Source organism: Myxine glutinosa, chromosome 1, assembly GCF_964187855.1.
Source record: "Myxine glutinosa chromosome 1, kmMyxGlut1.1, whole genome shotgun sequence".
NCBI lineage: Eukaryota > Metazoa > Chordata > Myxini > Myxiniformes > Myxinidae > Myxine > Myxine glutinosa.
Genome location: NC_136261.1, coordinates 89228992 through 89242413, shown reverse-complemented (window position 1 = coordinate 89242413; position 13422 = coordinate 89228992). Strand labels below are relative to the sequence as shown.

The window sequence follows — 13422 nt, the reverse complement described above, 5'->3', positions numbered from 1 at the left end:
AGGAAACAAGCCTTGGCGCGCAGCTGTGTTCACTCCAGCCGCTGACGTACAGCGCTCAGGCCCTCACTCCTTTCTCGCCCCTCCTTCCACAAAGCACAGCGGTCTCTCCGGCGCACACGGCACCCAGCCGTCACAAAGCCACGAACCAACGAACCAGGGAAAGGATGCGTCCGCTTGCGATGATTGTCCCAACGGAAGAGAGAGAAAATGGCAATGCGTCCGCTCGCCATCACACCCACGATGCAAGAGCCAAGAGAGAGCACGAACAAGAGTGCACTTGTGACGACATCCACAAAGCAAGAGGGCCTAGAAAATGCCACTGTTCGCTTCAAATGTCCGAAATAAGAGCAAGCAAATGTGCGACTGCATGCTGTCAAGGCCACCCCGGAGAGAGAGAGATGGCAGCTCCTTCACCTTTTCGATCACGGTCCTCGAACCTTCTATCTGATGTCACCCACCCGCTCTAATCAGCGAGTGCTATCTCATCGCTCGATCGCCCGGACCAATCATCACCCCTCGGGGCGGGGCCTCAGGGCCCTGCCTGCTTGGTGTTGCGATGACTCGGCTGGCGGCGCCAGCGGCATTTGAATGTCCTGGTTCCAGTTACTTTTAAATGGTGTTTTTAGTACAGGTGTGGAGTGCATGGATGGTGTGGTGTTTGTCATAAGGACCAAAGGAAAAATCACAGAGGCAATTACATACAGGGAATTAATTACCCTTAGACCCTACCTAATTAACATAGCCCCACCCCTCACCATGGGGACAAATATATTACCTTACATGACATCCGGTCTAATGGATTCCCTACTTAGGTACATGGATGTTTCTTCTTCTTCGTCACAACATTCGGAGCACATTACCTATACAATTCTACATGGCCCTAAGGTATTCCATTGCCTACCCCCCACCCCCTCCCAAACGTAACAGTATCAAACAAGCCTGGCTATGCTGTTGTTAGAATATCGGTCTTGTTTTTATTTATTTATTTTACAAAATATTTAAAAATGAAAAGCTGAAATGTCTTGAGTCAATAAGTATTCAACCACTTTGCTATGACACTCCAAACTGAGTTCAGGTGCACCCAATTTCCTTTGATCATTCTTGAGATATCTCTACAACACGATTGGAGTCCACCTGTGGCCAATTCAATTGATCGGACAGGATTTAAAAAGAAACACACCTTTCTGTACAAGGCCCCACAGTTGACAGTGCATGTGAGAGCAGAACTTCTACAATGAAGTCCAAGGAACTGTCTATAAAACTCTGAGATAGAATTGTGAGGAGGCATAGATCTGGGGAAGGGTATAAAATAATTTCTAAAGAGTTTAAAGTTCTCAAGAGCACATTGAGCTCCATCATTAGGAAATGGAAAGAATATGGAACTACCCAGACAGTTGCTAGAGCTGGCCTTCCAACCAATCTGAGCAACTGTGCAAGAAGGACCTTGGTCAGACAGGTGACTAAGAACCCAGTGACAACTTTGACAGAACTTTGACAGAGTTCCTTGTCTGAGATGGGAGAACCTGCCGGAGGACAACAATCTCTACAGCCCTTCACAAATCTAGGCGTTATGGGAGAATGGCAAGAAGGAAGCCACTCCTGAGACAAAGGCACATGACAGCACACCTGGAATTTGCAAAAAGGTACATGAAAGATTCTGAGAGCATGAGGCAAAATATTCTGTAGTCTGATGATTTGAAATCATTGGCCTGAAAGCAAAGTGCTACACCTGGCGGAAATGGAGCACAGCTCATCACCCATCTAACACCATCCCTACCATGAAGCATGGTGGTGGCAGCATCATGCAATGGGGATGCCCTTCAGCGGCAGGGACTGGGTTGTAAGGATACCGGGAACAATGAATGGAGCCAAATACAGGCATATCCTTATGGAGGACCGGCTTCAGTGAAGATTTATGTTCCAACAGGACAATGACCCTAAGCATATAGCCAAAGCAACACTGGAATGGCTTCAGAACAAGAAAGTGAAAGTCCTTGAGTGACCCAGCCAAAGCCAAGACTTGAACCTCATTGAGAATCTGTGGAAACATTTGAAGATTGCTGTTCACTGACGCTCCCCATCAAACTTGACAGAGATTGAGCAAATCTTCAAAGAAGAATGGGAGAAACTCCTCAAATCCAAATGTGCAAAGCTGATACAGACATACCCAAGAAGCCCTGAAGTTGTAATCACTGCCAAAGGTGCTTTGGCGAAGTATTGACTCAGGGGTTTGAATACATATGTAAACTAGATATTTCTGCATTTCAGTTGTAATTATTTGGTGAACATTTCTAAAAACGAAATTCCAATTCGACATCAAGGGGTATTATGTGTAGATGAGTGACAAAAAATCTCCATTTAATCAATATTTAATTCAAATAATGTTAATTCAAATAGAAAATAGGGCAAAATGGAGAAGATTGTCATGGGGCCCGCAAGGCTAACCCCCGCTCTAGCAGGGAAAATGGCCGTGAAATGCCTGTTGTTGTTGTTGTTGTTGTAATCAATATTTAATTCATGCTGTAACATAACAACATGTGAAAAAAGCCAAGGGTTGTGAATAATTTCTGAAGGCACCCTAGATTAAATAAGTATAATGTATACTGTACTTCTTCTTCTCCTCCTCTTCCCTTTGTAAGGGGTGAGGTCCAAAGGCACAAAGCTCCTGCCCTGCCTTGACCACGGTACTCCTCCACTCTCCTCTGTCGTCATCCAACTCTCTCCACAGTTACGGATTCGTCACTTCTGTTGTTGTGGTTTTCATCCACTTGAAATATTTCTGATTCTATGTACTATTATTGTCTTCAAAAGGTTTATTGTTCATGAACTGCTTGCAAAGGATAAAAGCATTAATGTTAAAAAGAGACAGGAAGCCGGATCGGGAGCCGGAAGGTGAGGAAGAAGAGAAAAAAAAGGGCGGAGCGAATGAGTCGGACAAGAAAGCTGAGTTGCTCCGGGTTCTGAAGCGAACGTTGGCGAGCCAGGGTCACTAGCGAACTTTCGGGTTTCCGGGAGAGGAATTCCTACGACGGAGTTGTCGTCGCTGTGACCGGTCAACCTGCATGTCAGGTTTTGCGATCAATTCAGGAGAGAATCATCGCTGTGCCGTGCGCCACGAGACCGGGTCGTCGGCCATTTTGACTCGCGCAGGATTTGTGCTTCGCTCGCGGTTTCGTTTCTTTTCGAATTCTCACCGCATTCAGACGTCGATCTGGGGCATGTGTGTGACGCGGATTTGTGAAGGCTAATTCGTCCATACCCGAGGGTGTGATATCTCGGTCGCCTGTAGGGCGCCTCTGGATTTCCCAGTCGCCTTGAGGGCGCCTGTGTACAGCTTCGGCTGTGTGACTGCCCTGGCCACCCGCGCGGGATTCTGGTCGTTTGGACATCATTCTAGCGATCGCTGGAGCGAATTAACTTCGTCTTGGAGCCGGGAATAAGAGACATTGGGGAATGTTGTTGTTACATTCACTTGGAGCACAGTGAGTTATATATTGCAAAACTGATGGTACCATCATAGGACATATTGATTGTACTTTTGAATACTATTGTTGTTGTACCGTTATTCTTGTGTGATCTCAATACAATATTTGTTTGTGAGTAACAATTGCGGTGGCTTCTCCATTGATCTTTGACACACAGAATAACACATTTTTCTGCCGTGACTCCGCTCGGGGCTCGGAGGTACACCGTGACCAGGGGGTTGGGGAGGAGCACGTAACACCACTCTCCAACCACCCCATCCATCTCAATTGTGGGCTACCTCTTTTCCTCCTACCTTACTACCTCAACCCATCCATTCTCTTTGCTAATTCTCTCTTCCTCCATCCACACCAAGTGTCCAGCCCATCTCAGCCGGCATTTCACCAATCTCCACGTCAAGCTCATCTGCACACCAATCTCCTCCATCAGTTCATCCATCCTCCTTCTATCCACCCCTCTTCACTCCCACAATCCTCCTCGCCCTCCTGACATCTATAAAACGTAATGTCCTCGTTTTTATTTTTGTCAAAGCTTAACATTTATCTTCATTGTTTCAAAGTGCTGCATTTCATCCCGAACTGAAGCAACCTCTCTTTTTATCAATAACTTTGGTGGCTCTTTCATTCATAATAATGTTGGAGTGGTCACTCAAGGAGCTCTTTGGCATAATCCACCGCAAGAGGAAAAACCTGGCATCACTCGATATTCTGGATAACCTTGAATCTGTTGCCAATTTGGTGACCTATTTCTATAGTCTTCATGCAAACGCCACCTATGTTGAAAGAAAATTGTGAGGTTCTTCACTGTTCTTAAGAGTTTATGTGAACAACAGACTTTACGATCTTAATGCCAATCATCTATATATATAAAAGAAAGTTTTTGTTTGTTTGTCTGCGCAAGCTAATCTCCTGAACGGTGAAAGATAGGAGGAAACCTCCAAAACAAAAAATGTCGGGACGGGCCCCGGGAAGGTTTTAGGCTAGTTGGCGAGATCGGTCGAGGCCCACCTCAGCCGGGCCGGGCCCATTTCGCAATTAAAAGCTGAGCTGAATTATAGTAGTCAATCTTCTACGGCCGCGAGTAAAAGCTGAATTATGGTAGTAAATTCATTCAAAAAGAACCGTCGGGATGGCCCCCGGGAAGGTTATAGGTGAGGTGGCGAGGCCCGCCGAGGCCACCTGGGCCGGGCTGGGCCCATTTCGCAATTAAAAGCTAAGCTGAATTATCGTAGTCAATCTTCTACGGCTGCGAGTAAAAGCTGAATTATAGTAGTAAATGCATTCAAAAAGAACCAAAAATGTCGGGACGGGTCCCGGGAAGGTTATAGGCTAGGTGCCGAGGCCGGTCGAGGCCCACCTTGGCCGGCTGGGCCCATTTCTCAATTAAAAGCTGAGCTGAATTATAGTAGTCAATCGTCTACGGCCACGAGTAAAAGCTGAATTATAGTAGTAAATTCATTCAAAAAGAACTGTAAATGTTGGGACAGGCCCCAGGAAGGTTATAGGCTAAGTGGCGAGGCCGGTCAAGGCTGCTTCGGCCGAGCTGGGCCCATTTCACAGTTAAAAGCTGAGCTGAATTATAGTAGTCAAACTTCTACGGCCGCGAGGTAAAAGCTGAATTATAGTAGTAAATTCATTCAAAAAGAACCAAAAATGTCGGGACGGGCCCCGGGGAGGTTATAGGGTAATAGGCGAGGCCGGTCGACGCCGCATCGGCTGGGCTGGGCACATTTTGCAATTAAAAGCTGAGCTGAATTATAGTAGTCAATCTTCTACGTCCGCGAGTAAACGATGAATTATAGTAGTAAATTCATTCAAAAAGAACCCGGGCAACGCCGGGTGCTTTCAGCTAGTATATCATAAACTCTGTATAACGTGGTATATGTTGTAGATCACATCGAAAATGATCAGGAGTAAAAACTGAACAAATATTTTCCATGTGGACAAAAGTGAACGTTCCTTAAAAAACAAATGGATCATTAGGCCATATGCAGCATGATGGGTTAACGATGCATACTCAGTTATAGATTATATGATAGAATAAATAACAGCAGAAGACAGTGACGATGCTGCATAGCCCTGGTTGGTGTCTGGATAATGTACCAAGTGTTGCAATAGCTTTATGCTAGCTGGAGGTTGTGGTAGCAATTCCGATTCTGAATGATGTTTTTTGTGAATTGTGAAAGCAAGGTTATTTTCACAAATAGACTTCAAACTACACGAGACAAGGAAAAACACAGGTAAGCCCATCGGGATTCTGGCATAACGTCCCTCTCTCGAACCTACCCAATAGACAACCGGAGCTGTTTTGATTTGAAATATCTTGTTGTTGAGTCTTTTGTTGAGCTTGAACTTCGGAAATGACAAATTCATTTACAACTGCTCGTCCACAATTGTCCCAACAGTATATGCTGCATCGTGGAGCATGCTATGGTTTGAAAATGATCACATGCCAGCAGTTCTGTCTACAACCATCATCTTACTAAAATACGCATTTCAGTGTCTGTCTGTCTGTCTATCTGACCGTGATATATTAGGTCGTTACTTATTCAATCTCAACCACAATTGACAGGAGGACAAAGGGTCACACAAAGGAGGTTGGAGCGACCTCATTGGCCCCCATACCCAAGGCCTTCCCCCTTGCGCGAAATAAGTGCTAAGGTGTATATCCGTGTTAAGATAGCTGGTCGTGGCATTTTTCAAAATCCGCTTCTAATAAGAAAAGTAATAACAACACTTATACTAATAGCATAGTTTTAATGTTATTAGAAAACAATATTAATACTAATAATATCTCCTCTCCAATAATATCTTTAATAATATATTTTCTCTGTGGACAAACGATGTGCCAATGCATATAAATAGCTTATCGTGTTGTCTCACGGGGCAAGCCTATAACACAAGTAAATAAATGTTATAAACCACAAACACATATTATTAACTTTTTTTTAACAGTTGCTACTGCTGTTTAAAACAAAAATGAAAGAAATCTGGAGGCATCCCGACATCCTTGAGGCATTCTATACTTATCACATCCACCATAGCATAACGGTAACAGAACAAAAATAAAATTATACAGAATCAAAAAGAATCTATATACCCCAGAGAGAGAGAGAGAGTGTAGAGAATGGGTGTAGAGAGTGTAGAGAGAGTCTCGCGTAGAGAGTGTGTATCCTAGTTACATAAAATATACTCTCTCTTATAAAAACCAAACATGTAGAATTGATAATGTAATTGTTGAAGGACAGTTCCAGCATTCATAGCAAGTGCCTAATTGACACGAGGGATGTGCAGAACACTTGATTATGAGTTACCACGTAATGTAATTGCCTCTTACAATAATTATATATGCCTCAGTCTGTATCCATGAAGTCGCAAATCTTTGACATGGAAATGTCATGATGTGGAGTGATATTCCTGAAACCTCGCACACCAACTGGATCCGTATCAATGGCAATCTGATGGCAGAGTGATACATTAATGAGAGCTTACAGAAACATGTGTTGCCTACCCTTCAACAACATTGTCCAGGAATCATGTTCATGCAAGATAAGGCTCCTACTCATAGGGCCATTCAAACACCTCTTTGTCAATGCCAACATTTATGTCATGACACCCCAGTCTGCTATTTGGGTAGGCTTGCATAGGATTAAAGGGTGTGGAAAAGATCATGGTTTTAGATGGGGGATGATCTGAGATGGTGATGACCAGCTGTCTTGAAGACCTGGAGAGAGTGAAGAAAATGTCGAAGTTCATTTCACAGGTGGGGGAAAAGAGGAACGAATGAGTGGAGGTGAGCAGTGATCTGTTTTTGTGAGTTTCACGAATTTGGGAGTTTTGGAATTTGAAGTTTCACAAGAAGTGGGTTGCTCTGGACAGCGTTTGCCCTGCAGAAATGCTTCATCGCAGGAGATCCCAATTGTCTTCAAGGCCTTGGCCTCCATGGTGTCAAGCTGAACAAGGTGCAAGGCAGGGGCACCAACTCAGAGGGGAGAGTAGTACTTCATCAAGTTGTGGATGAAGGCCTTGTAGATGGAAAAAAAAGTTCAGGTGTGGCAAGGAAGGACTTTGCATGACGGTGGATGCCCAGTTGGTGACTGGCTTTGGCGGCCAACTTAAAAATGTGGTTTGCCCAAGAAAGATAATGGCTGAGAGTGAGACCCAGGAGTTTCAGTGACTGAACCTCTTCAAGAGGTTGTTAACCCTTAGAGGCAGGCGTCAAAAATCCTACATAAACGCAGCCATTGGGCCTCGGAGGCCCCACAAATGTATTCGTGTAATGTTTTTTTTTTTTTTTAAATAGTTTCTTTTTTCTTTCATATCCTTTTTCAATCCAAGTTGATGCTCATGGATGTGTATTTGCTCAGAAAATGTGGATCATTGATCCTATTATTTGGAAGAATCCCATACAAGTAATGAATCTTTTTTTTTTTTTTTTGCAAAACAAATTTTTTGTTCTTTCTTTTTCAACTTTTTTTCTCTAAAAAGTTTAGGCTCATGGAGGAGTATTTGCTCAAAAAATATGATTCACTGATCCTTTTATTTCGAATGTATATGACCACAACTGTCAAATATCCTACACCAATACAACCACAGGGCCTCGGAGGCCCCACAAATGTTCCCACTAACCTGAATGAAATTTTCATATTTTTGTCAGTGAATTATTTGTAACCAAGTTATAGGAGCATATAATGAGGCTCATATCAAGAAAATAATGATATAACGTAGTAGTACAACAACATTTATGCGGGGCTTGTAAGGCCCCAGGCCTGCATTTGTGTCGGATTTTCGGGTTATAAGTGGAGAATGAAGATTTTCCCATGAGCCCGAATGAATTTATTTATTTATTTATGTCACTGAATTTCGTGTAACAACATGAAAGTCGGTGAAAATGAGGCTCATTCCCCCCAGAAAATTGTACAGCATAGTTTTTACAACAACAAAAAAACCTTGTGGGCCTCCGAGGCCCAATAACTGCGTCCAAGGGTTAAGAAAGAATATGGGAGGGTTTGCCATATGGTCCATTCAGAGAGATAGAGTAAGTGAGTGAGTGAGTGTGTATGATTTATTTGGAAGAACGAGTGTGTAATAATTCGACTGTCCTCAGTTTATGACGGTCGGTGTACGAAGCTGTTCTCCTGCACCTCTCTTGCCCTCTGCCCTCCATCCAGCTCCTAGCCTCCAGATTGTACTGCTATAAACCCTTTATTTGTGAACACCCACCTCCATTCTTTCATACCCCTCTGCTCTCATCTGTGAAACTGTCTTCTTGAGTCTGTTGTCTCTATGCCTTTCCGACAGAATTACAAGGTTGCACCACTGCTGAGCTTTCCTTCACTCACTGAAACTCAGTTCTCACCCTTCTTTTACATTTACTTTCTTTTGTGCTGTCACATCTATTTGTTGGAATCCCACTGTTTTCTGTTTGCCATTTTGTCCATTAATCCCATTGTTCAACGTAATTTTACTATTCCATAAACGCGATACCTTTGTTAAAAAAATAAAACCCCTCAAATCTGCAAGATTTATAAAATGCTTAAACGTTCCACATACTCAGAGTGAAATGTTTAATAACCATTCCACCTCAGTTCTTGTTATTTTTAATGTTGAAATTTAAACAACATGGTACATCCAGCTGATGGCCCAGTTTATTTTGTTTTTTTATCATGGTGTGTGGCCCATTTTGTGTGTTTACAGCTATTTTATTGTTGTGTTTCTTTTTTTCTTTCTCTTCTCTTTGACATGTACCCATATTACATGTTATCCATTTTGACAAAATACATCACTACACCTCAATCAGTCAATATATATCTCTAAATAATATTTTCTCACTCTATCAACATTGGTAAACTGACAGGATGGTGTAGAAGATGACAACACATTTACCGTCTGAGCTCAATACCGGACTTTTGAAGTGACGTATTTGAATGCTAGTGAGGCTTTTCGGTGCAGGCGCTGTCTGTGGTTAATACAGTGACTCACTTCTGCTAGCGCAGGCACTTTTAGCCTGGCTTGCTAGAGTGGAATCTGTCGTTCAAATAGTCTTTTAAACATAATTTTCAGCATATATAGGAAAATGTGGAATTTTCAGTGGTTAACCACAATTGTTGGGTTCCTGGATGCAAATCAGACTGACAGAATTAAAGAAAATACGAGAAATATCAGTGGCTGAGAGGTGTCGAGTTCCTATCATTTCCTGTTTAAATCTCCCTCTCCCTCTGCACGTCACCCTACATCTCCATCTGCACATCCGTCTCCATCTACACATCTGTCTCCATCTCCATCTGCATCTGCACATCCATCTCCATTTGCAAATTCGTCTCCATCTGCACACCCATCTCCATCTCCATCTGCACATCCATCTCCATCTTTTCTGCACACCCGTCTCCATCTCTTCTGCACATCCATCTCCATCTCTTCTGCACTACCATCTCCATGTCTTCTGCACATCCATCTCCATGTCTTCTGCACATCCGTCTCCATGTCTTCTGCATATCCATCTCCATCTCCATCTCTTCTGCACATCCGTCTCCATCTCTTCTACACGTCCATCTTCATCGCTTCTACACACCAGTCTCCCTATCTTCTGCACATCCGTCTCCATCTCTTCTACACACCAGTCTCCCTATCTTCTGCACATCCGTCTCCATCTCTTCTACACACCAGTCTCCCTATCTTCTGCACATCCGTCTCCATCTCTTCTACACACCAGTCTCCCTATCTTCTGCACATCCGTCTCCATCTCTTCTACACATCCATCTCCATCTTTTCTGCACATCCGTCTCCATCTTTTCTGCACATCCGTCTCCATCTCTTCTGCACATCCGTCTCCATCTCTTCTACACATCCATCTCCATCTCTTCTACACATCCATCTCCATCTCTTCTGCACATCCATCTTCATCTCTTCTGCACATCCATCTCCATCTCAATCTCTTCTGCACATCCATCTCCATCTCCATCTTTTCTGCACATCCGTCTCTATCCCAATCTGCACATTTGTCTCCACATCCATCCCTATCTCTACCTCTACCTCGACACGATTAGACCCCCCTCCCACACCATCAAACTCCCCCCACCAACCTTGAAATGTTGTGGGAAGAAAAGAAAAAAAGAAGAGTTGAACTGCATTACTGTGTGTAGATCTATAAACATTTCGCTCCATTACATTTTAAAACTGAAGAAGAATCAAAAGAAAAAGTACTGAAGGTAAGAACAGCAGGATCAAGGTTTTGAGTGGAACGTGAATGTTGTTTTCGAGACGAGTCAAGCTTATTTTCTGCACCCAGGCCTAGTTCTTTAGCAACGGCATCGTCAACACTGACATTTAAACTGGTTAGATCCACTGGTGTCGTTGCTGCATCATCTTGCAATAATGTAAACAATACTGTAATAATGTAATAATAATAATAATAACAACAACAATAATGTAATAATGTAAACCCGAAATTGGATAATTTAGGTATTTTGCGAAGCAAGCCTTTTTCACTTGCTTGCTTATCTTTTTGTTTCTTCCACTTAGCTGCACCACTCTCCATCTTCCAGAACGTCGTTGCTGCTTCCGGAACGAATGAGTGATTATATACAGAGAGAGATGGCTGTTTTTTCAGGGAGCGAGGGGGGAATTTTTTTTTTTTAATGTACAAATAATAAGGAACTCGTCATCATCATCATCATCATCATTATCATAAGACACGGGATTCAGCCTACTGCATAAAACAATTATACATCATTTGTGGTTGAGTGATTGCGTCATTTTGACTTTTCATGTGACTCATGTGGTACGTCACTCGTTCGGAATTAGTTTGTGTTTTAAATAAAACCTTGGGTTATTTATTTTAGACCTTGAATTCCTGTCTCCCATCTTTGCTAACTTTGAGACAAGGAAATATATAATAGTAGCTTTATAAATAATTAATGCATCGTATCGCCATGTTTTTTGTGGGCCTCCTGGAGTTGGGGCCCTGGACAAACGTCCCGTTGGTCCTTCCAGCCCTGTACACGATCGCCATAGCAACTGTATCCATATTGTTCACCCCATGTGCCCCCATCTTGCTCTCATTCATCCTTCTTCATTTTCTTCATTCATCCTTTACTTATTTCATTCATTCATTTTCTTCATTCATTCATTCCTTCTTCATTCATCCTTCACTTCTTCAAATCCTTCTTCATTCATCCTCCTTGATTCTCTCAGTTTCCCTCCATTTCGTTTTTTGTTGCTCAACCCTGCTGTTGGTGTGTGCTCTCCTACACCACATATTTTGACTGTTCTTTTATCACATGATCCATTCTGTGTTGAAGCTCTTCCACGAACCTTGAAACTACACAAAAAAATCTCTACTTCTACCTCCATCTTCACCTGCAATATTATCCCATATTAGTCCCCTACCGGTGTACACCGGAGGGGACTATAGGTTTGCACGCCGTCCCTCCATCTGTCAGTCCGTCAGTCTGTCAGTCCGTCAGTCCGTCAGTCTGTCAGTCTGTCAGTCCGTCAGTCTGTCAGTCTGTCAGTCCGTCAGTCTGTCAGTCTGTCAGTCCGTCAGTCCGTCAGTCCGTCAGTCCGTCAGTCCGTCAGTCTGTCAGTCCGTCACGCAAAGAACAGTTTTCTGGACTTTTTAAAATAAACTCTCAACGCTAATGATTTCAAACTTGGTACATGGTTTCCTCATGATAAGTTACAGATGTAGTTCGAACTTCACGACGTTTCGATCATTTGTAACAAAGTTATGGCACTTTGAACTTTGGGAATTCTGATAATTCTGATGATCCTTAACTCAGTGCCATTGTAAGTTTTAATTTCCTTTAAAAAAGATTTTCTCTGCAATAAATAGAACCGATTGAGATCAAATTTTCACCGTAGGGGGGACTCGGTCTGTAGAATATTTTAATGGTAATTATGACGTCACAGGTCACGTGGTTCGGCCGCCATATTGTTTTTCGTGAAAACACGAAAACCCATTTTTCTCTGCAACAGCTGAACAGATCGAGGCCAAACTTTGCAGGCAGAATCGCATACCCATGACGAACAAAAAAGTCAGTGAGCATGACGTCATGCATCACATGGTTTCAGAGTTATGACGTTTTTTAGCATGAACCTTTAAAACCGAGCTCCTCCCTCATTTTTGAACCAATCGAGGGGAAACTTCACAGATCTGTTCAGCATGTCAGTCTACTAAAATGTCCTTTTGGAATTTGCGATAGGTCACGTGGATTCGGCAGATATCATAAATTAAACGAAAATATAAAAAAAATGGATATCTCTTGAATCGCTAGTACCTCAGACCATGAGTTGGTAATTATATAATTCACACAGTGCAATACGTGCAGGCTGCTCCACGGAGCGACCTTGCGGGCTTATCAACGAGGTGAGGCGTGACACACATGTGTCTCAGTATACCTCAGATCAAGTTTGAAAACCAGCATCAACCATGAATAAATTTGCATATTCGATCAATTTTGACAAAGTTATGGCACTTTGAACTTTGGTAGGGGACATGTATTGCAGCGCTATACTCAGAATGCTTGTTTTATCTCCATTTGTGAGCAAAGCATTTGTATTTGACTGTGAAATTATATTATAGTGCATTGCAGTTTGTAAAACTGGCTTCTTGAATGATTTTAATTGCTTCAGTGTATAATAATTTGCCTTATTGATTAATCATTTTATTTTTCAAACGCCATTGTTGAGGACTCATGGTGCTGTGATCCTTTGCAAAAACCAGGTGATCACATCCCAATTTCCCTTCTCAGTCGTTATTTTTGATCGGGACGGACAGAGATATTTCATGATTTTGTTTTCAACCATTCAGTAATGACCACATCTGGCTATTCTCTGTGCTTACCAGATATCCAAACGGGCATTGTGGGAGGCATTACCCCCTGCTGATGCAACATGACAGGTGTACACCCCACGGTCTCCAGACGAAGCCTGAGAGATA

The 13422-nt window shown here is 42.8% G+C and overlaps 1 protein-coding gene across 1 annotated transcript in view; it reads right to left on the bottom strand.

Annotated features, from left to right (window-relative positions):
* The window catches only part of LOC137425102 (protein sidekick-2-like), a 547704-nt gene that overhangs the window by 299796 nt on the left and 234486 nt on the right, over positions 1-13422 (bottom strand). The window contains 1 exon segment of the mRNA XM_078772524.1: positions 13327-13422. This exon segment is cut by the window's right edge and continues 81 nt beyond it. Coding sequence (XP_078628650.1) covers positions 13327-13422 — 96 coding nt within the window.